The following is a 24,669-nucleotide window of genomic DNA, read 5'->3' as shown; positions in this document are numbered from 1 at the left end:
CATTCACTCAAATAATGGTGTCATTTAGAAGATATCAGCCATAAAAAGCTACAGAACTGAACAAAGAGTACATTTAGATTAAACTGGTTAAAAGTTATCTACCAGAAATAGAATAGTCCATTATTCCACCCAACCGTCCAAACCCAGGGAGCATTTCCAAATTTTATTAACATCACTTTCTAAAGGAGGACTGTTTTAGATTCATGTGAAAGTATTAGAATCAGAACATGCAGAAATAGAAATTAAAATGTAGATTCATCTTAAGGCTGGGGAACCCATCAGCTCCAAGACAGGCCAGCTCTATGCTTAGTCCCAGGTCTTGCTGACACACACTGAGGCATGCTGGGCCTGAGGGCCACCACTGTGCTCCATTTCCACAAAAGCAGTCACAATACAGTTATATAAAGAAGGACATACAGCTCCAAATTTATTTTTCTTGAAATTCAATACTCAGAGAATCAGCATTCTCTTTTTTAATGCTGCATCAAAGGAACTGAGTAATGCCTAACAAATCAAATAGATTTAAATATGTACCAATTAAAATTGAGAAGCTAAAGATTTAAACATTATACAGATACAAACAAACCAGACTCTCATTCCATATTAACATAAAATGTAAGCATGTATTAAATGAGCTCTTTTTTAGTTGAAATCTCAGTACTATGTTTCTTTGCCAAAGACTTGGCGGTAACAGAGAGACAAAACACAGCCTCTTACTGGAGCTGTGTTTTCAGTAAGAAACCACAGAAACTGTTTTTAATGGCTTAAAAAAATAAAGACTAAAATTTGACATGTAGAAGCCTTGCTGTTTATCCTTTAAGTGTGTGCCCACATGCACACACACACACAAAGTACCCTTATCATATTCTCAAGTAGAAAGGGCGGGGGAGGGTCATCGGAAAACACGAGGGCAAAAACCCCTTGATCTTAGAAACTTATCAAGTTATTTGGAACTGAAGCAAAAATATGCCCAATCATCAAGAGCAAAGCACCTTGCTGTTAGTTAAGCCAAAATAACAGTGAAAAACAATTACATAGCAAAGACTGAAAATAATCACCAACCACTGTTGACCCACCACCATGAAGGAAGAGCTGGTTGCACAGAAAGCTGACCCAAACCTTGAGATCACCAACAGAAACTCATTAGATTTCAGGTAAACAAACTGAGAGCAAGAGAAAAAGAGAAAAATCCTATCAATTATCAAAGTTCATATCATAAACAGACAAAACTTGAACAGATGATGCCCAACATGACCACTCAATCAAATAATCCCCAAGGAGCCCCCCAGGCCACATGTATTTATTTGGGAAGGGATGAAACCCCTGGATTAATCCCATAAGCCACAAAGTATCCATATTTGTACACTCACTATTAGTCTAAAAAAAAAACCAAAAAAAACAGACCCTGGGACTCTAAACAAAGGAAGTATCTTCCCATCATTAGATTATTTCTCCACCCCTTCCCCATGGAATATTTCATGCTTTGTTCTATTGGACTATAATTATGGTTCTGTTTTGGCTTTATCTCCTCCAGTCTTTAATAAAGAAACCACATCCAAAGCAATAGCATCATGTTGTGTAGAATAACATGGAATGAAGACATGATCCTTATGGATCTGGGAAAAGGTCCTATCAAGTAGCACTAAAGTCTTTTTCAACAGAAAACCACTGCCACTCCCAGCTCACACTAACCAGTCAGGAGAGCCATCTCACAGGCTTCAGTGACACTGTCACCCTGCTTCATCTGCATCCCTAACTCATCCCAAAAACAACATGCTTTTTTTGTCACCTTACAAATATGAATAATTTGCTTTCAATCATATTTCAAGTAGTCTAAGATTATGGCTGGGGATTCAGAACACCCTTAGGCAAGCAACACTTTATTTTGGTTTAATGAATAAACGAACCATTTCTTGTCATGCTGGTCTGCTCCAGGACTCTTTGGAAGATTCTCGACCTCCACTACCACAGGACCAGAAGGAATCACAGGCACAGTGGACCTCACACCCCAAGCCTTTGGACAAAAATTATAAAAGATCTCTTCACCAGTAAGTAGAATATTAACATGAAATACTAGCTACACAGTGAGCAGATACAACAGTAATAAACATAGCAATAAACAAATGCTTGAAAGTTATATACCACCTTTGGGACAGATAATCATCTAACTGAATATTGGTATTTTTTCATTTTACAGGATTTACAAGGTCAGAAAATGTTTTATTATAACATTAAAACCTTTTCTAACATCTTAAGAGAATAAAGTAACAGGTCTCATACTGTTGAGCCATTTTACAGATAAAAAGAAAATGCACAAAATTTTTCTGAGGTTACACCAGTATGAAAACTGAATTAATAATACTATTGTTTATCATATTGATAGTGTTCTAGTGTTTTAGAAGCTTAATACTCTCTTACCTGTTGGGAACCATTACTCTGAGCTGAAACATTGTTGTGAACACTGTAATGGGGGAAAAAAAAAATAAAGAAAAAAATTACCATGAGCACCCAAAATTAAGAATGGACGATGTCCAGAATACATCTGCTTTTACTGGCAAACACTTTTCTGCTCATATGATATTCCCATATACCTGTATTCTACTTGTGCTTTAGATATATACGTCACTATTAATCTTGTTTATTCACTGGACAACATCTGTCAAAGACAACAAAATAAAGACAGCTGCACAAATGATTCCTTAAGGCATTAAGTACAAACACCCACACAAACTTACCTGTCACTTCTTCTGTATATTCCTACCCTCTAAAGATTTTCCAAGGTCATTCAGCATTTTATAACTCAATAGACCTTACTATAAACTTAGAAGCTTCTCTATACACCCTTCTCCTCCAAATGATTTGTAAGTATGCATTTAAATCTTTAGTTTAGACTGTGCTCATTCCCTTCCCACTACCCCCAAAAAAGCACTTAAAAAAACTCAGCATATAATACAACATAATAAACAGAAACAAACCTCAAAGCTGGCAAAAAAAAGAACAAATATTCAACAAGAACCCGAAGATGAGATACTAATACAACAGAGTAAAGTAAATAAAAGAGTTTACTGACTTCAGACCTTCTAAAATGAGCATAACTAGTATCCCGAGAAAAGGAATTCAGCTAAGGTAACTGAAAATATATTCAGTGTCATTAAAAAAAAAAAAAAAACTTCTCTGAAAGTGAGAAAAATAATCTATAGATTTAACAAGAACATTGTATTCCAAGGAGATGAAATGTAGAATTAAATACATTCAGTTCCTTATTGTTATACTGCTGACCTTCAAGAACAAGGAAACACTTCAGAGAAGAGTTTAAGGAGATGTAAAAGCACATCACTGCCAGTATCAGGCTAGCACAGAGTTCTCCATGGCAATCCTCAAAGAATACCATACCCAGCCAGGATGTCATGCCAGCAACAGGAAATGGGCAAAGCTTCACAAACACAAAATAAACTCTGAATACAGGATCCAGGAGCCTTCTCAGAGAGGGAGAACAAAACATAAGTAAATGATGATGAAAGACAACCAATTAAGAAAGAACTCAAGATGAAAAGGCCTTGCTAAAAGGCTGGGGGAGGAAGAGTAACCATTTTATATCTCATATTTTACTAACCACAGCTCTATTACAAGTCAAGTCAGCAGAACAAGCACCTCTACTGCCTGGATTCAAATCAAAACAGCACCACTAGCTTTGCTCTCTGAACTGCAGTTTCCTTATTTGCATGGAGCTCTTAGCAAAGCACAAAGAACAGTGACAAATACAACTAAACAAACAAACAAATTAAATCTTTTAAAATATATATGTTTAGTGTAGAATCTGTTGCCAGAGCCACTGGGAAACAAAACACCTGTCAGGCAGAATTTCTTTTACTAATCTTGCTGTAATTCCCAAAACACACTGTATTATATATTAAGGAACTCTTAAATCTCCACGTTAATGAAAACCCACTCAATCTGTATGGTTCAGAAATGACACATTACTCTGTGGCCCTTTGGTTACACTCTGAAGCTTTTCTTTGAACTGGGAATAACTCCAGTAGGTGATAGGTAAAAGATGAAGAAATACCATGAGAGAAAAAAAAGCACTTATAATAAGTGATACAGGACTCTCACTCCCTATTTTAGAACAACATGGAAGACAGGAAGCACTGTTTTCTCATCACTCCGCTAGTATGAAAGTAACAGATTACTTTTCGTTACTGACCCAATGCAGCTCCTTTTTAAAGAAATGTTTTGCTCTAATGCCTTCTCTATGTATCACTTCTTACACCATTTCTTCTTTTCCTCTTTTCTGTCTTCAAGTCTGTTCACTAAGTCTGTGCAAGAAGTACTAATAAATGAAATGTGAACTGTCCTTTAAAATGTCACCTCTTCCTAAGATAGTTTACATTGTCAAGACCCATGAGGGAGTAGTTAGAAACTAACCTCAGCCAATTTAAAAACCTGTTATTCAAACAAGCACAGTTTTTCAGGTCAAATAGTTGTGCTTTTTCAAACAGTACTGTTTTCCATGGTTCACTGGAGAAGCTGCTCATGCAAACAGAAACCCAAGGGCAGGAATGAAAGGGCATTCCTGCCAGTCCCAGCTCAGGGTCTCTCAAGCACTGTCAGGAGCAGAGCTCAGTAACTTTCAGGAGAGTGGCCCTCCTCTACATTTCATTCCTAAAAATTTATTCTAATTAAAAAGTAATAAAGTATCTGCTTAAATACCCCATTTTTGCTCTGTTTTCCAGAGCCAAAAGCATTGCTCAGGAAGACACAGTAAAATTTAACTAAGGTTAAACCAATCTCAATTCTAGAAAAGAGACTATATAGTCATATTCACTTTTTGGTCAGAAATATGTATTTCAGAAAAATTAAAAGGAGGACAAACTCCTGCAAATAAAATAAGTTAATTTTTCAACTACATATCACTGCTTGAACGCTTTCTTTTACATTTCTGCAAGAACCTCTTCACTTTAAGTTCTAATATTCTGTCCCAGCCTGTTTTTCAGGGAAGCAAAACATGATTAATTAAACAAACAAAAGACAAAATACTTTACACGGAACACCTCTTAACATTTCTCCACCATTCTTAAAAGCATAGCCTAAAAATAAACCCAAGAAAAACTAAAGTGCATAGCTCAGAAAACACAGAAAATGTTTTTACCTAACTAAAAATTCACAGGGCTTCTCTGGTGGCTCAGATGGTAATGCATCTGCCTGCAATGAAGGAGACTTGAGTTCAATCCTTGGGTTGGGAAGATCCCTGGAGAAGGAAATGGCAACCCACTCCAGTACTCTTGACTGGAAAATCCCATGGACAGAGGAGCCTGGTGAGATACAGTCCATGGGACTGCAAAGAGCCAGACACGACTCAGCAACTTAACACTTTCACTCTCAAAAACTTACAGTAGACAAAATCTCTCACCTTTCTCCTTACTCTACTGATTTATTTATTGTTAACAGCTTACTGACAGCTAAAGGAACTTTAGAGGAATCCTTACTCAAAAAGCAGAGTGCTTCTGTGATGAGTCACTAATCATAGCCTGGCTCTACTGGCTTTCTAAATGAAAACAAAACTGAATACGACATCGCAAGGTGAGACCAATCCTACTCAGCACCCAAAACAACTCCTTCTGAAGGAGCTCTAGTTATACATCTGCTGCACAGGAGATTATACAATTTTTTTTTTTTTTTTTAATGAGAACGAAACTAGATTTGTATGTCTTGAATCTGATAGTTTACCAGGCATTCCAGGAGGCTCTGCTTCACACCAATGGTTGAGAAGCATTACATGAAACTACACTACTACTACTAACTGAGTCATCAGAAGCAGGACTTCAAGAATCATGGTCTGAAGACAGGGCAAATCCTCTTCCCAGCAAAACAAACATTTGGCTGGTGAAATTGTTTTTAAAAAAATCATTAAAAGAATACATCAAATGGAGACATTTATTCAAGACAATCTACTCAGTCTGAAAGCTGAGTCTGGAATCTGAAACTCAGTTTTCTCTCCTCCTGGTTCTCCTGTGTTCAGTGTTGTGGGGGCCTTACTCCAGGTGGGTGAGGCCAAGAAGACAATTTGCTCCCTGCATCCAGAATGTAAATCAGCTATTTTAAATATACCTGAGAAGTAAAGAAACCACATGTGAAAAAATAAAAGTATGACAACACTGTGTTCACAAATAAAGAGTATTTTAAACAGAGAAATTATCTTTAAAAAAAAAAAAATTCTGGAGTTGAAATGTACCGTAACTGGAACAAAAAGTTCACTAGAGGAACACACAGCAGATTTTAGCAGACAAGAGAACCAGTAGCTTGAAGGTAGGTCAAATGAGATGATCTAGTCTGAGGGACAGAAAGAAAAAGAATGAGGGAACATGAACAGACTCGGAGGTCTGCAGGTCCCATCAGGAGAGCAACATGCATGTAATGGGAGTCCCGGAAGGAGAGGAGAAAGAGCAGGGGAAAAAATGTGAGAAATAATAAGTAAAAATTTTCCAAATTTGATAAAAACAGCTAAGCCATGGAAAAGCAACCAGAAGGGAACTGGACTGACCACACTTTTATCTGACTAAGTAGACTTTAATACAAAACAGTTACTAGAAAAAGAGAGGAAGAATAAAATAATCATAAACAACATATGCACCTCACAGGAAGTTCCAAATACATGAAGCACAAAGAAAGAACCAGACAACTAACTGGAGACTTTAACAGTCCACATTTCATAAAGGATAGGACTAGCCCAAGATCAATGATGAAATGGAAGTGAACAACAGTAACAATCAAGTAGACCTAACATATCTACAGGACATAACACTCAACAGCAGAATAAACAGTATTCTCAAGTACACATACATGAACCATTTTCCAAGATAAACTACATGCTGGGCCATAAAATAGGCTTTACAACTGTAAAGGGATCAAAATCATGTGAAGTACATTCTATAACCACAATGGAACAAAATAGAGAGAGAGGAAAATTTAACATACAAATGTGTATGTTAAGCAAGATACTCCCGAGCAGTCAATAGGCCAAAGAAGCTATCACAAGAGAAATCAGAAAATAATTTGAAGGAATAAAAATGAAAATACAACAAAACAAAACTTATGAAATATGATTAAAGCAGTGCTTGGAGAGAAATTCACAGCTATAAATGTTATATTAAAACAATAAAGATCTCAAATCCCAATAAACTGATATTCCACCTAAAGACACCAGAAAAAGAAAACTAAATAAAAAGCAAGCAGAAGGAATGAAATAATATACCAGAGAGAAAGTTAACAAAATAGGATATAGAGCAAAACCAAAAGCTGGCTGAAACCAAATGAAACCAAAAGCTGGTTCTTCAAACAGGCCAACAAAACTGAGAAACCTTTATCTAGAGTGATCAAGGGAAAAAGAAACTCAAAGAACTGAAATCAGAAATTAATGAGGGGTGTGTGTGCTCAGTCATTCAGTCGTGTTCAGCTCTTTTTGACCCCATGGACTGTAGCTCGCCAGGCTCTTCTGTCCATGGGATTTTTCAGGCAAGAATCCTGGAGTAGGTTGCCATTTCCTCCTCCAGGAGATCTTCCCCACCCAGGAATTAAACCCGTGTCTCTTGCGTCTCCTGCATTAGCAGGCAGGTTCTTTACCACTGTGCCACCTGGGAGTCCTGAATGAGGGGACATCACCACAAAGCTTACAAAAATAAAATGGAAAAGAGAAAAATATGAACAACTGTATGCCATAAATTAGATTATTTAGGTAAAATGGAAAAATTCCGGAAAAACACAAACTCCTAAACTGATTCAAGATAAAAATTAAATATGAATATATCTACAACAAGAAACTGAACTGGAAATTTTAAAATGTGACATAAATAAAGCCCAGGCCAGATGGTTTTAATGGTGAATTCTATCATATATTTAAAGAATTCTTTACAAATTCTGCCCTAAAATTAGAAGGAAATATTCCCCAACTCATTCTATGAAGCCAGAACCACCCAGATAAAGACAGTACAAGAAAACTACAGACCAGTGTCTTTGATGATACAGACACACAAATCCACAACAAAACTAGTGAACCAAATCCAGCAACATATAACATAAAGAAAGACTATACACCATGACCAAGTGGGATTTACCCCAGGAGTAAAATGAACTGCTTATCTACAAATCAACCTTTGTTCTTCGAGCTCCCTGAGAGCAAGGGTGACAGTGTATTCATCTGCATATCCTCAGTCACACACCAATAACAAATGTATGTCATTCTCAATATGAACAGCACAGCTAATCAACCCACTCTTTTTCTTTAAATAGCTTTATTTTTGTTGTGCCAACTTTACCTGGCACTATGTATTCATTTGTTCCCTGCCATGTCTGCCATGCTCAGGGACAAGGAAACACTCTGACGGGCCTTCAACAAATATTTGTTACATTAATGACAGCAACTACAGAAATGTTAAAACATTCTAGTATCAACCCCTAAAGAGCAAGACATTACCCACCTGAGTTCTTCAGGTTTTCCTGTACTTGCTGACAGAAAAAAGAAAACATCCCATTAGTTTCCCTCCAACATGATAAACTGCTTTACCATTTTTTTTTTTTTAACTTTTTGTCCCACAGCACAGCATGCAGGATCTTAGTTCTTCAACCAGTGACTGAACCCGTGCCCCCTGCACTGGAAGCACGGAGTCTTAACTGCTGGACCACCAAGGGAAGTGACTACAAAAGTAAACCCTAACTGCTTTGTAAGCTATTTTCCACTATATTTAAAAATCTTCATTTCACAAAAGTGTTCTAGGGTTCATGCCATTAAAGTGAGTAATGACAATTATTTCCAATTTTTAAATAAGGCAATGAAATAAGTATACATTAAGAAAAGAAAAGAATCATCTGCAAGCCTCCAGAATAAGCTGATAGCGAAAAATCATCAGTGGAGTCTATGAGGTAATTAAGGATATTAAACAAACTGAAACGGTTTCATTTATAGCTACATATTAATTTATAGGTACATCAAAACATATGACTATAAGTCAGTTTTCTGAAAAAACTGATGTTGCCAATATCAGATCATGGCAATTATTTATAACTCTGACACTGGACATACTTAAAATGCAATCTGGGGACTTCCCTGGTGGTCCAGTGGCTGGGACTCCGTTCACAATGCAGGGGCCTGGGTTTGAGCCCTAGTTAGGGAACTAGATCCCACATGCTGCAACTAAGAACTCACATGCCACAACTGAAAATCACACATGCCGCAACAGGGACTGAGGACCCAAGTGCCACAACTAAGACCCAGCACTGCCAAATAAATAATTTTTAAAAATTCAACTCTGATTTGAAACAATCACAAGTTTTAGCTTACTGGTCAAAGTAAACCACTCTTTGTATTATATAATTAAAGTAACAAACAACCAGGAACATTTATGAATTTGGAAATGTCTATGTACAATGTACACTGATGATTAAATATAAAAATTAAACTTAACAGAATCTTTAGTATTATAACACAATACAAAATAATCTTTACTTAAAATTTATTCATCATATACCAATGTTTTAAAAAATACTTAAGGGAGATCTGAAAGTCAAAAAGGGAGGGAAGATGTTGTTCTACAGAAGAACTAAAAGAATAAGAACAAAAACTGAACACAAACTTAGCACAGTGTCTGAACTGTGACTGCTGCTGCTAAGTCCCTTCAGTCGTGTCCGACTCTGTGCGACCCCATAGACGGCAGCCCACCAGGCTCCCCCGTCTCTGGGATTCTCCAGGCAAGAACACTGGAGTGGGTTGCCATTTCCTTCTCCAATGCATGAAAGTGAAAAGTGAAAGTGAAGTTGCTCACTCGTGTCCAACCCTCAGCGACCCCATGGACTCCGGCCTTCCCAGCTCCTCCATCCATGGGATTTTCCAGGCAGAAGTACTGGAGTGGGGTGCTACTGCCTTCTCCGGAACTGTGACTAGCTTCAAGCTTAACCTCAGCAACAGTATAGGCAGTTTTTCCCCTTGTATTTTTAAAAACTGATTATGCCAGAAGCAAATGCAATTATTTAAATAAGAGTACTTTAGTACTCCTGATATAACAGAGATAAGAAGACTGAGACATCTTTCCCTCCAGTCAATAATACAGCACAAGATAAACTGTCAGGACAGGGCTGCATTTCACCTTTCACTTGCAGAGTTCGTCGAGAATACCGCTTGCTTGGCCTTCTTTCAAAGGATGTTGATCTTCTTGCTTTATTGGTCTTAGTGGTCTGATACTCAGTTTTCCCACTAAAATAAAAGAGACATTTAACAGGAACAAGAGAATTTCAGGCTTACAGTAACCAGATACACAAAATGAGGTTTTCCTTAAAAGAACCCTCCTGAACTTTATCAAAATAGTCTTGATGACTCTCTTTATCACACCATTCTTTTCACTCTTCAGGCTTGTGTGAAAGATGCAACACAAGTTATATTGTTTTTTCCTAATTATGCACATCACCTAATAATATATTAAGTAAGTTTGAAATATCTGTGCTTTTATAGAACGCCTCTCTTTCCCACCCACACTCCTCAATGCAAGATGTACAATTAACTCAAGATTTTCCATTACTTTCTCTAACTGTGATATGCTTTTCAGAAGACTTTTTCAGAAATATTAAAACTATTTTAATATTTAATACTTATCTTTATTGACATTTAAATTTTTCCAAAATGCCCCCCTTTTAATGTAAGTAAAACAGAAGCTCTCTTACGTGAATTCCATGCACAGTCAACTTGCCACATTACTGATATTATCCATTCCTTCTTTAAATCATACTGAAACATGCTGAAAACTCACCAACAATAAGCTACTCTGAGTAAACCAAAACATTTCTAGCTTATGACTAAGAAACATGGAGTATGCAAGAACAATGGAATGTCAGGTTTATAGGGACCAGAAATATTATCCAGATTAATATCCCACTAGTACACCATACTCATTTTCTACATGGTATCCAGCTGCTGGATGAAGACTACTTAAAACTCCTACTAAGTGGATTTAAACTAGGGGTTAATTAATACATAAAGCAAACATTAATGTTCGTCAACAGATGAAAGGATAAGGAAGATGTGGTATTGGTACAAATACACAATAGACTATTACTCAGCCATAAAGAAGAATGAAATAATGCCATTTGTAGCAACATGGGTGGACCTGAAGGGTATTATGCTAAGTGAAATAAGTCAGAAAGAGAATGATACTCTATGACAGCACTTATACATGGAATCTAAAAAGTAAACGAGTGAATAGAACAGACTCGCAGACACAGAGAACAAACTAGTGGTTACCAGTGGGGAGAGGGAAGGGAGGTGGGCAAAAGACAGGTAGAGGATTAAGAGCTACAAACTACTTTGCATAAAATAAACAAGCTACAAGGATATAGCATATACAACACAGGGACTATGGTCAGTATTTTATATAACTAAACTGTTTTTAACAGGAAAAATTCTGTTAAATTACTCCTTAAAAAAAAAGAAAACATCAAGAGGGATATGGAATCCATTACACCATTACAATATTCTCTTATCTTTTCAAGACATTACAACCAATAACAACATATACCATTTTTTCTTCTACTTTGGCCAAAGAAAAACTCTGGCAAACTGATTCATCTTTCTATGCTCTAGTTTTCACATCTGCAAATGAGGAACCGGGCTACATTTTCTGGCCTCTATGAAATTATGAAAGATACAGCAAACAGCCACAAACATTCACCTGTATCTAAACCGTGATCCTAATCGAATAAATCCTGATCGATGAGAATTCTTTTGGACAGGGCCTCGCAGGCGGAAGAAGGCATGATGCTCCACAGCACATTTCCATAAATGTTTGCATGCTTTGGGATGATCCAGTCTAAAGACAAACGTATGCTCCTGCTCCTTGCCCTGAAAAAGAAACGGATGTTAACAGAGGTAATTTTTAACTCAGATACTCCTGTCATCTGTTATTCAGCTACAAATACAACCACAGCAATATCAAGGAACAAATACTAATAAAGCATCTGGTTTTCTCCCTGAAACTCTGATACTCTCTAGAGCTACCTACAAAGAAAGGCAGAGTTAAAATCAAGCTGTCCATTTTCTCAGCCAATATAAAATTATTCCTTAAAGTTTCCTCTAGTTACACGATCTCATTTCTCAGAGATATTAAATGAACCTTTCTCTGCCATACTTCAGGATAAATGAATGTATAATTATAATTAAAAGGTTCACAGAAGATATGGCAATATACATAACAGCCTTAAAAATGGCCACATTCCTGGTCCTAGTAACCATCCTCACAGGAATCAAATTATACTAGTTAATATCCATAGCCACTTTTCTACGAATTTCACATGAATTGTCTCAATGAGTAGATACTATCAGTAGCTCCATTTTACAGATAAGAAAACTGAGGATCAAGAAATTAAGCCCAACATCACAAAGTTAGTAAGAAAAGAAACTAGAGTTTGAACCTCACCATTGAGACACCAGCACCTACATTTGTAACAACTAAGCTATAATGTGTCTCAAGGGGAAGACTTTCACAACCAAAATTTATACCCCAAGATTTTCTTCAATCTCATTTATAAAAGTAAAAACTGGCATAAAACCCTAAATGTTCAAAACATGAGAAATGTAATCAAGTAAACAATAACATTATTTAAACAGTACACAAATAGATAAATGAATAAAAGATAAATGAACTAATGCACTACTGGTGATTCAAGTTGCAGAATGTGATACATAGGTTAAAGTGAATGAACTAGAACTACATGGCTACAGATGCTTAGGTAAAATGAGCAAGTTACCAAAAAAAAAAAACCCCCACCTTAATGTATATAATATATGTAATATACATATATATGCAGATTTCTAAAACATTCTACCATGTGTCATGATGTGGTTATATTTACAAAAGGTTAGAAAATATGAGACTGATACCCTGAAAGAATGAAGAAGAAAGGGACAAGCTTTGGCTTAGACGTTAGCTGTATAAAATATACTTTTATTAATTTATCTAGTTCTAAAAGGGATCTGAAGCAGCAATGCCAAAAATGTTAAATCAAAGTGAGTAAAATGGTTAACAGTTTCAATTATACTTCTCAGTATATTTTTTAATAATATTTTGTCATTTAAAATACTTCATAAACTTCATCCATAGTTTCTTAATAACCTTGATACAGGCAGAGATCCTTATACTTAAGACACAAAACATACACTAGTCACAAAGGAAAAAATGTATAAACTACATTCCATTCCATTACAATCTTTTTTATCCAAAAGATACTAATAAAGGAGTCAAAAGGCAAACCAAGGTGAAGCTAGTTACAACATATGTATCTCACAAAGAAGTGACACCCAGATATAAAAAGAACTTCCTTGGTGAGATGAAAAATACACAACCCAACAGAAAAATGAATGAAAAACTTAAACAGGCATTTCTTAAAAAAGAATATCCAAACATCCAACAAATGTAAGTAAGTGCTATACTGAAACTGTCATCAAGTAAAACCCTAAAATGATTCCTCAACCAGAATGGATGAAATGAGAAAAAGAACACTGAACACGAGCAAAACAAGAGCAGATTAAACTCTCACACACTCCAGGTGGGAGAGCAGTTCACTTGTGTAGACACTGGCCAACAGTCCAGCTGTTTCCATAAAAGCCAAACACACGCACATCCAGGGTTCAGGGTAGCACTCTTAACACCAGCCAAAAACTAAAAAAAAACTCAAATGTCCATTAGTAGCAGGATAGATAAATACTGGTCTATTCATGTAACTGTACACTATACAACAGTAGGAATGAGCCAACTACAGCCACCTCCTACAGCAGGGCTGAAAGCTCACAATCACAGCCCTGAAATACAGAAGGAAGACTCAAGGAGAACAGTCTCAGTGAGGGACATTTATACCAAGGTCAAAAGTCAGGTGAGTGGTTATCCTTGGTCAACTGGACCTGGAGGGGCACACAAGGGAAATTCCCTTATTCTGCTGGAATTCTATTTTCTCACCCTGGTACTGGTCATAAAAGTGTACATAAAAACTCAAGCTGTACATTTATTCTTACACTTTTCTGAATGTATGTTATATTTCAATGAAATGTATCAACAAAAACTACACAAAGAAAAAATAAAACAAAAAACAAAACATGAAAAAATGTCTTTCTCAAGACAGGGAAAAGCCTTCTGTGACATAAAACCCAGGATCCATAAAAGATGAATATATTTGCCTACTTAAAAAGTCTTAAAGTACATGACAAACCCCACAATAAGAACCGTTAAAGGACAAACAACTATTAGATAAACTATTTATAATGTCAGTGACAAAGGGCAAAACCTGTAAGAAAAAGGCCAATAACCCAAAGAAAAATTGGCAAAGGAATAGACAGTTTGAAGAAAAGGAAATCAAGCAATTCAAATGTATGACAAGATGTTCAGTATCACTCACAAAACCAGAAATAAAATTTAAACCTACAATGAAATTCCATTTTTTTTTAACCTTTCAGATACAAATGCGATTAATTCCCTCCTAGAGGTAAGCCTGAACACTGAAAACTATGCAAGTTGGTAGGATCACTCTACATCCAGGACAAATGTACATAAGCATTTAATCCCACAAATCCCCCTCAAGGACATTATTCTATAGATACTTGCCAATGTATAAATTATATGTAGTTAATAGTGAATAAATGTCAATTAATGGTAACTGATTAGAGTGCAGCGTACACTAGAACACTATGCAGTTTAGTTTGCTTTTATAAGAATGGAGAACAACTTTACATACTGATATAGAAAACATTCCAAGTTAGAACATAAAGTTTAAAAAGGATAAGCAGGAGAACAGTGCATAAGCGTGGCAACCTCTGCATAGAAATGATATACACATTTGCTTGTATATATGTATAAAACACCTTCAAAAATATATCTAAGAAGTTAATACTGTGTTAGATTAAATCTGAAATTTCATCAATTCTAAGATGTACAATTATGTTATGGCCCAATAAGTATCACCAATTAAACTATGACCATATTTTTTATCATATAGAACTGTATCTTATTCTTCCTGAGTGATTCCTTTAGATTTAGATACAAATATCATTTAATCACATCTGTGCTTAAATAAAAAGGAAAACATTTTGTAAATCAGATTGTCTTTAGATGTGAAACCTGACTCTTCTGAAGCATTTTCAACTCATTTGTCAATAATATAATGATCATCTGTGCCATCAAGACATTTCTTTTTTAAATGCTCGATTATTGTCTCTGATATTCCTCCAAGCTGTGTGACAGGGTAATGCTTTGCATGTATCTCAGTAATACAACTGAAAACTTTCCAAAAACTTGAAATTGTTTTATCTAATTTTCAGGATCTCCTTTTTTCAGGTTCTGCTAAGTAGCCCTACTCACACTTCACTGTGCATACACATCTTTTTAACATTTGACCTGTTTGCTTTTATTTATATCTGTCTATATATTTCCAATGTTATTACTTGGCATGCAATAAAATTACTCACAATTCCGTGGTTTTTGAAAATGTACAGAGTCATGCAACCATCACCAAAATCAGGATACAGAATAGTTCTCTCAACCCCCAAATTTCTTGTGCTGTTTCTTTGCAGTCAAGCCTCCTCACACACCCAGTCCCAAAGGATCAGTGAGTGATTCCCTATTCCTGTAAGGGCTGCCTTTCCTAGACTGTCACAGAATGGAATCATATAGTCATAATCTTTTAATCAGACTACTTACCCTTAGCATAATTCATTTGAGATTCATTCATGTTGTTATGAGTTTATCAATTAGGAACTAGATTTAACTGAAAAACAGATAATCCTTAGTATAGAAGGCTTTATTAAAAAATATTAGGTACATCTTTTTGATTAATCTTTTTTGATCATGAACTAAAGGCACAAGGCCATTTAGATATAATTTTTTATACACTTGAGATACACACTCATCAACAAAGGAACAAGAACAGTCTTTTATTTAATCTTTAATCTTAAAGACAGAAAACTACAGTTTGAAGATGGTGTGACATAAAGCGAGGAATTACATTATTAATTTTACTAAGTTTCTGTTCTATGACTATAGAACAGTGTGACATAAAGCAAGGAATTACATTATTAATTTTACTAAGTTTCTGTTCTATGACTATAGAACAGTGTGTTTCTCCTTTTAGAGAATTAAGTTACCATATAACACAGTCACTGTTAAATATGTAATACAATATAATTCCTACCTGATCATCATCTTCTACAACCACCAACGTTAGTTTATTCTTCTTAAAATCCAATCTGGTTATCTTGGGCCTATAACAATATGAGAATAACAGCCAGATTTCAAATAAATGTTCTCAAAGTTTAAAAAATTTGCTGTTACTTCAAGTGCATTGATCATCTGACTTCTGAATTGAAAGCTGGTAAAAGGGTAAACATAACCTGAAATGCTCAGCGAAAACATCTCCAATCTAAAAAATAGTTAAGATAACAGAAAAAAATTTAAAAAGCAATACCTTTGGCAAAACTTATGCTGCATATATTTAAGACATTAAAAATGTTAAGGAAAAAATGAAATGAAGAAATATATATATATATATATATATATATATATATATCATATATAGTCACAAGTTCCTATGGTAGAAGAAATTTTCCAAGGCTAATAATGTTATAGCAGCACAGGAACTGGACACAAGAAAAAAGATAAAAGATTTCTAAAAGGCATTAAAAAAACCCAGATTACTGATTTTCAACTCTTTTCTATAGCCACTTTATGGTCAAAGACAACTGTAATTTAAAAAAAAAAAAAAAAAAAATTTAAACCTCACTTTATGGCCTACTTTCCAACTTCATCTCCCACAAATCCTAAGCAATCCACTGAACTTATCTCTGTGCTTCTATGAACTGTGAGTGTGAAAACAACATGACTCTCATCAATTTTTAAATATATCTTACATAAAATAGAATTGCACAATAGATCTTATTTACAAGACCTGTACTAAAACAAGGAGTAAAGAAATGTAATAGGAGAATCTGGCACTTAGGTGTAACAAATTCTTACACAATGCCGAGTAAGTGGCAGGTGCTCTCGTGTTTTATGTGGTGTATTAATTCAACAGATTTTTATGAGGTAGTACACAAGATGCTCTCCTTATCTCTCGACCTGGAGTTTCTCGGGCCATAAGAATGTTCCATCTGCCCCAGGGCAGGCTAGAAAGGTCAGAGAGTTAACACATTAAGAACTAGGGAGATACACAGCCCATCAAGGGACAATTATAAATAGGTGTTACATTCAAATCTCCCAAGGAATCTCTAGGCGATGCAAAAACAAATGAAATACTATCTTCAACTTTTTAAGGTAAAATAATTTTACATCTAAAAGTCCATTCTCAGCCCAATTATCAAGAAAGCATAAGAGAAGACTAAATAATTTTAAGGCATCCAAGGATTCAAATAATTTACCTCTAATAGTCTTTTCTTAAGCATCACCTAAGGATATATATCAGAAAAACAAAAGCAAAGAAAGGAAAATGTGGAAGACAACATAGATTCATAACTGAGAAAACAGGAAAAAGAAGTCCCAAGACAGAGAGCAGCTTGGAAGAGTCAACAATTTCAACTGGAAAACAGCCATCTCAGGAAACCCTGGAGAATTTGAAATAATTTAAGATGCTGGGAAAGACTGAAGACGGGAGGAGAAGGGGACAACAGAAGATAAGATGGTTGGATGGCATCACGGACTCAATGGACATGAGTCTGAGTGAACTCTGGGAGTTGGTGATGGACAGGGAGGCCTGGAGTGCTGCAGTCCATGGGGTCGCAAATAGTCGGACACGACTGAGCGACTGGACTGAACTGGAGAAGACAAAGGCAGGTCACTTAAAGGGATGTGTGGGATGACTAAAGGCTAAGGCTCTAGGATAACAAAGGAAACATACTCCCAGTTGAGTTCAAGGATTTCAGAGCTGATCAAGAAAAAGACAGGAGCAAAGACAACAGTATCACATGATGAGCTCTACTGAGAAGTATCCTTTCACACTGCAGACCTTCCCAAGAAGGCAGCCCAGGCCTCCATGCAGGATAAAAGAGGGTAAGGAAACCCTGAGGAAGGAGGCGGACCACGGAGGGGGCTTCTGTGTCTACCAGGAGAGGCCTCTGAGCCACAGAGCTCCAAAGGGCAGTAGAAGTGTGGGGGCTCTTACAGATACAGGATTTGCTTATCTATAGCCAGCTAACAGATGTGAAGTGCAGTTTGCAATGAGACATGCAAACCACGCAGGCTCTGAAAGGCTAAAACTATTACTTGCTAGCCTATATTTAAAGCAACTGGGTATTTAAGAATTTGAGTTTGGCACTGGCAGACTTCAAGTGAAGGGTCCTGACGTGCTATGAAGGAGGAAACAACAGAGGAACAGATGAACCAGTACATTATACAAGAGCCCTCTTCAGCCCCTGCATATAACCCCAGTTTACTACTAAGCTTCACACCAGTTCCACAAAGACATTATAATATAAACACTATTTTCTGATTTTCAGCTTTTAGAAACAATCAAACAAAACCTGAAGAACTTAATCATGGTATGAAATCCAAGTAATATCTACCCTTGATGTAAAAGTAATATGCAAATATAATTGAAACATATGGATGACAGAAGTTGGGACTCAGAAAGAGAAGCATAGCTCCAAAGAAGGATAAAAGCATTAGCATTTCCTTCCTATACAGTGAGGGGTAGGATTTCCTGGTAGTTCAGCTGGCGAAGAATCTGCCTGCAATGCAGGAGACCCAGGTTTGATTCCTGGGTCAGGAAGCTCTCCTGGAGAAAGGATAGGCTACCCACTCCAGTATTCTTGGGCTTCCCTGGTGGCTCAGGCGGTAAAGAATCGGTGGCAGAGCCGGGTTCAATCCCTGGCTTGGGAAGATCCCCTGGAGGAGGGCATGGCAACCCACTCCAGTGTTCTTGCCTGGACAGAGGAGCCCAGTGGGCTACAGTCCATGGGGCTACATCCCCGTGGACAGAGAAGCGTGGCAAGCTACAGTCCATGGGGTCGCAAAGAGTCAGACATGACTAAGTGACTAAGCACAGCACAGCATACAGTGAGGAGCAGGGAGTAAAAGGACTGTGGAACAAGAAACACAAACAGCCACATAACCACATGACAGGGAGAGTGTCCATGTGAACAGTTAACACACAGAACTAGACAATATTTATGTTAAGTACGTATTTTGGCATATGTTGAAACTAACAGAAAATGCAATTAAGAGTTTTAAACACTGGCTTGGAGAAGCAGGATTATAGATAAATAGGAGGATAACAGGAGAGAGTTGCAATTCACTTACAAGCTTGTCAGAACTATGTCCAAATTCTATTTTATGTTCTAACTTCATATAAGTGTTTTTATTCATTTAAAAAAACAACACAACAGTAATTATCTTTGACATTAACTCTGCTTACCAAAAAAATAAGCCAATTTTGGTCTCTCCTTCAAAAACAAGGACTCCTGTTGGGGTCAGTCCCAAGCTGTAGTCATTCCCATCTCTGGCCTAATTTCAGGGGAGCAATATGTGTTAGCTTTATCTGTATAAAGCAGGGTTCACATTTTCAAAGGACTGTTTTTCTTTTCATACTGAATTATATTAATTACATACAGGCTAATATTAATGTGGAAGGTGCTTTCAACAATTAAAACATCCAAAATAACATTCTTAGGAAAACTCATGCAGATTTAGTTCATTGAGATACTATAGTTTTAATGTATGTGTTCACTGGAAGACATACAGGTAGTGATACTGCCACATGGAAGAAAGTTTTCCAGAGTCTTCCCAAATCTAGTCACAGATTTTGAAAAAAAACCTGCATTTCTGGGAAAATTGAGCTTTTAAAACTAGAAATAACTCCTCACTCTGTAAGTTATACTAGACTAGAGCTTATCAATGCAGAAGAGCATGGCAACCCACTCCAGTATTCTTGCTTGGAGAATCCTATGGACAGAGGATCCCTCAAGCTAAAAGTCAATAGGGTCACAAAGAGTCAGACGTGACTGAATCGACTTAGTATGTACGCAGGCACAGCTTGCCTCATCAAAATCATCAGCTTGCATCAAAGTCCCCTCAAGCTACAAATCTTCAACTTTACATTCTAAATTATTTTCATTTTTACAGAGCCTACTCAAGCTTACATGATAAAAAATGATATGAATATGAAGTGAAAGAATAAAAAGTGATTCAAAAACTTAAAAAAAGAAAACAACAGTGACAACTTAAAACCACAGACACCTTTTTGGAAATTTTGGCTGTCTTCTTTCTTATAACAAGTTTTTGTGTGAGACTCTCATCATTCAGTATTTACTCTCAATCTTCATAACCACACATCCAAACTACCCAGTAGAGCCCCTGCAAATTACACACTCTCCTTCATACTAAGAGATTCCATAGTTACCTTGAGTCTTGAAGGAATAACTTTCTTAAAAAGCATCACATCACAGTGCTTACCTTAACCACATGCATATCAACCCCATACATTTCTAACCACTTGGCTTTATTCAGATAATTGGTTTCAGCTTGTGCTGGGGTCTGACCTCTGAAATGTAAAAAATAATAAATTTTAAGATGATTATAAATATACAATGAATTCTATGCTAAGTAAGAGAAACAGAGGAAAACAAATGTGAAATCACTGTTGTGGTGATGTTAAAGTACCTGTATTCTTTCCATTTCTCAAATATAGCGAGCTCCATCTCTTCTGTCTGAATAGGCACAAACCGGAACTCAGACACAAGTTCAGGACTGTGCTCAGCAAGGTCGTAGTCACCAAGTTCAGCTACAAATGTTAAGTTTCACAAGGTTATGTTTTCTTAATAAGTTTACTTCCTGCTGAATCCTTCTTCAATACCCACTTATTAATAGAAGATTAGACTTTCTTAAACTACAAGGCATTCATAACACCCAGACCATTACCAAAAATAAATCCAGCTTAGACTTGTGACTTATCTGTCTATATGCACAAATCATATAATTGTGGCTAGTAGTATATTTTCAATTAAATGTCTTACTCCTAATTGAGTCATACTGTACAATGCTTAGCTTCTGACAATCTTTTAGCCTTACACAGAGAAATAGCTTTTGACTGTATATTGACTGTATTTTGACTGTATATTTTGTACAAACAAAAATATTCAGCAATCCTTTTAAAAAAACAATTAGCTAGCATCTACTAAGAAGCTATTATGCACAGAACATGACATTAAACATCACTGTAAGATATAATTGCTGTCCCCCTGGAATTTTAAATTATTAATCCCAAAGAAATAAAAAAGAAAAGTTACTGGATAGTGCACACACATTTATGTGTCCATCTGCGGTTACCTCTGTACTGGGTTTGGGAATGGAGGGAAAATGATGATTCTCATTTTCTGTTCTTTAGAACGTTTTCCTTTAAAAATATTTTACTTAAATTAAAACACTTTCATTGTGATAAAGAATTCGGCCATGGAGAGAAAAAGTACGAGTCCTACTTTGAGATAATCCTAAAAATGGTAATAACTTACATTTTACTAAGCATCTAATCTACTTTACACAATAGTCATATTGCAGACATACTGTCATGTAACTTCACAACAACCTTGGAAACTATTCTCACTTCCACTTCACTTGAAGAAACTGCTCTTCTGTCTGGAACATAAGTTTGTTTTTTCTTTTTTTAACTTTTTGTTTTATATTGGGAGTATAGCCAATTAACAATGTTGTGCTAGTTTCTGGTAGACAGCAGAGTGACTCAGCCATACACATACATGTATCCATTCTCCCCTAAACGCCCCTCCTCTCCAGGCTGTCACATAACACTGAGCAGAGGTCCCTGTGCTGTTCAGTAGACCCTTGTTGGTTTTTCATTTTAAATATAGCAGTGTGTACATATGGATCCCAAACTCCCTAACTATCCCTTCCTCCCATTCTTTCCCCACTAACAACCATAAGTAGAACCCAAGTTCTTTAAAAGCCCCAAACTAAATCTGCTACATAATGTTGTTCAGGATATATATACTAAAATTGTGAAGAAAAACTGAACTTGAGTGTGTGATAAAACTGATAAAGATTATTCTGAAAAAACAGAAAATCATAAATGAGGGCTTCTATGGTGGGCCTTAAAGACTCCACACTTGCACTGCAGGGGGCACAGGTTCAATCCTTGGTTGGGAAAGTTCCACATGCCACAAGGTGTGGGCTAAAAAAAAAGTCATAAACAAGAAGCAAGGAGCTCATTTTATGAAGAGGGAGTAATACTTCAGTTAATTTACTCTTAAGGACCTTAATAAATCAGTAGGATTTAGTAAACTTTTAGACACAGGACAATGAGACGCATAAGACACAGGATGAAGTTTCGAGGAATCACAAAAACAACTGCACCACGCCCACTCTGCAGCCATAGTGTCAGATGAGTATGAGCAGCTCTACTCTGAGGCCCTGAGGGCTACCCATATTTGTGCCAATAAGTACATGATGAAAAGCTGTGGCAAAGATGGTTTTCACATCTGAGTGGGGCTCCATCCCTTGCACCATGCTGTCCTACACTGGAGCTGATAAGCTCCAGACAGGGATGCAGGGCACCTTCGTGCCCAGGGCACAGAGGCTAGGGTCCACATTGGCTAAGTCATAATGTCAAGCTGCAGAACAAGGGGCTTGTGATTGAGGCCCTATTGAGAGGCAAGCTCAAGTTTCCTGGCTTCTAAAAGATCCACCTCTCCAAGAAGGGGGGATTTACTAAGTTTAATATGGACGAATTCAAAAACACAGCTCATCCCAGATGGCTGTGGGTCAAATACATCCCTAATTGTGCTCCCTGGACGAATGATGGGCCCTGAACTCATGAGAGCCCTGGCGCTGTCCCCTCCTTACCTGTGCCCACCAGTAAATCCTACTTTCCTGTCCCCCCACCAAAAAAAAAAAATGGTAACCATGGATAAAAGAGAAAGTAAGAAAGATTTTATTTAAGGAAAAAATATAAGTAGGGTTAAGAGATAATATAACAGAGCTATATGCATGAATCAGACAGTAAATATTTAGTGATCATTACTTTAAATAAGGGCTTTGTTAAACACACAAAAATGCACAAGGACCATTTTCAAGAAGTATAAATTTTGGCTGTCATGAAACTTACAAAATGAGACACAGAATGAAAGAGCAATAAGTGGTGGAACACAGATATTGAAAATGACAGCTTTTCTATAGATCCAAGAGTTTCAGAATTCTCACATAGCAATTAGTAGAACATTAAAAATGTGCTTTCAAGAAGAGATGCGTGCAATTATGCACTGTGATCATTACACAGATCAATGCACAGTGTGATCATTACACGTTCTAAAGGTATAGCACTTCCAAACTAGTATCCATTCAACATTCCAGAAGATGAAAAAACAAGTTTCAGTCTGTAGACAGACTACATTTTACATTAGCAGCAAATTTCTGAAGTCCAGAAATTTCCTTCAGTCACCAATTACTCTATCAACAGAAAAACACGATTTCCAAAATAGAAGTACAATATCAGCAGATTAGGTTTATCATAAAACATGAAAGTATAGTCTATTACCCATACAACGGAAAATAAATACTACTGATTTAGAGAGATTGGGGATAATACAGAATCACCCCCAAAAAGCATAAAATTATTGTCTTAATTATTAAATATTATTTTTATTTTAATATATATAGATAGTCCAGCCAAAATGTTTCTTTCCATTTTATGAACAAAGACAAATTATTATTTTCCTAAAATGTCAATTTTTTCAGAAGAAAATGCCTAAGTTTAACAAATATTTGATCAGTGTAACAAGGTACAAAAGGGTAAGTTTTTCATTAATCTCATTGACTGGAAAACACTTTTTAAAAAATTCTTAAAATAACCATCAGGAACTTTTAAATACATGCTAAGTATTTCTTTTCATGGACTTGTTCTTAAGAATAAGACAAAAGAAAGCAAGCCAGGTGGCTACAGCAACAATTTACTCATACATCCCTGCATTCTTTATAAAAAGAAAAAATTTGCTGAGGGTCGAATCATAACATGTATTGAATTATCAAGTAGCCTGTAAATTCTGCTTGAAAATACTATTAGACAGAAAGGTAGCAAATAAAGTTAAAGGGAAGGAAAAGAAGGCAATGCTCTGAAACAAGGGAATCAGAGCTGGATACTAATGCAAGATTACAGAAACACAGGTGTTTCTCTTCTGGCATGTCACTATGAATCTTCTGAGAGGCTTCAAACACACACAAAGAAGAATTACCCTTCACTCTTAACAGCGAACATAAGAACTGCTTACCTTGCAAGTTATAAGCTGCCAATTGAACCGCTGTATCAAAGGGACACTCTAATCTGAGACCAAAACATAAATGTGTTAAATAAGCCAATGTCACAACCTCTGTTTTATGATAAATGGAAATAAGACATACTTTATGTTAACTGCTTTTTTTTCATATTTAACTATAAACTTATTTTTTCAACTACTCAAGAAAACATGGTTTACCTTAAACTAATACTCACTTTCCACTGAGAATATCTTGTTTTAACTGAAGAACAAATAAATACCTAAGAAAAACAAAAGGCACAAATTTAACTAAACAGAATAATCTACCGTGAAAAATAATCCTGCCCTTCTAATTTGAGAAAAAACATTCTTAATTACAAAACTTTACCCACAATAAA

At 36.2% G+C, this 24,669-nt stretch overlaps 1 protein-coding gene across 4 annotated transcripts in view; it reads right to left on the bottom strand.

Moving 5' to 3' along the window:
- The window catches only part of EPB41L5 (erythrocyte membrane protein band 4.1 like 5), a 170,333-nt gene that overhangs the window by 89,220 nt on the left and 56,444 nt on the right, over positions 1–24,669 (bottom strand). For all 4 annotated transcript variants that reach the window (XM_024975535.2, NM_001429694.1, NM_001429697.1 and 1 more), the window contains 11 exons: positions 24,508–24,552; positions 24,287–24,339; positions 20,673–20,793; positions 20,466–20,553; positions 19,429–19,517; positions 16,216–16,285; positions 11,712–11,881; positions 10,137–10,243; positions 8,475–8,502; positions 2,419–2,461; positions 1,908–2,014 (listed from right to left, as the gene is read on the bottom strand). In XM_024975535.2, coding sequence (XP_024831303.1) covers positions 1,908–2,014; positions 2,419–2,461; positions 8,475–8,502; positions 10,137–10,243; positions 11,712–11,881; positions 16,216–16,285; positions 19,429–19,517; positions 20,466–20,553; positions 20,673–20,793; positions 24,287–24,339; positions 24,508–24,552 — 921 coding nt within the window. The remainder of the gene's footprint in view (positions 1–1,907; positions 2,015–2,418; positions 2,462–8,474; positions 8,503–10,136; positions 10,244–11,711; positions 11,882–16,215; positions 16,286–19,428; positions 19,518–20,465; positions 20,554–20,672; positions 20,794–24,286; positions 24,340–24,507; positions 24,553–24,669) is intronic.

Source organism: Bos taurus, chromosome 2 (assembly GCF_002263795.3).
Source record: "Bos taurus isolate L1 Dominette 01449 registration number 42190680 breed Hereford chromosome 2, ARS-UCD2.0, whole genome shotgun sequence".
Lineage (NCBI taxonomy): Eukaryota > Metazoa > Chordata > Mammalia > Artiodactyla > Bovidae > Bos > Bos taurus.
The sequence above is the reverse complement of the archived record's forward strand: the minus strand, read 5'-3'. Positions and strand labels throughout refer to the sequence as shown.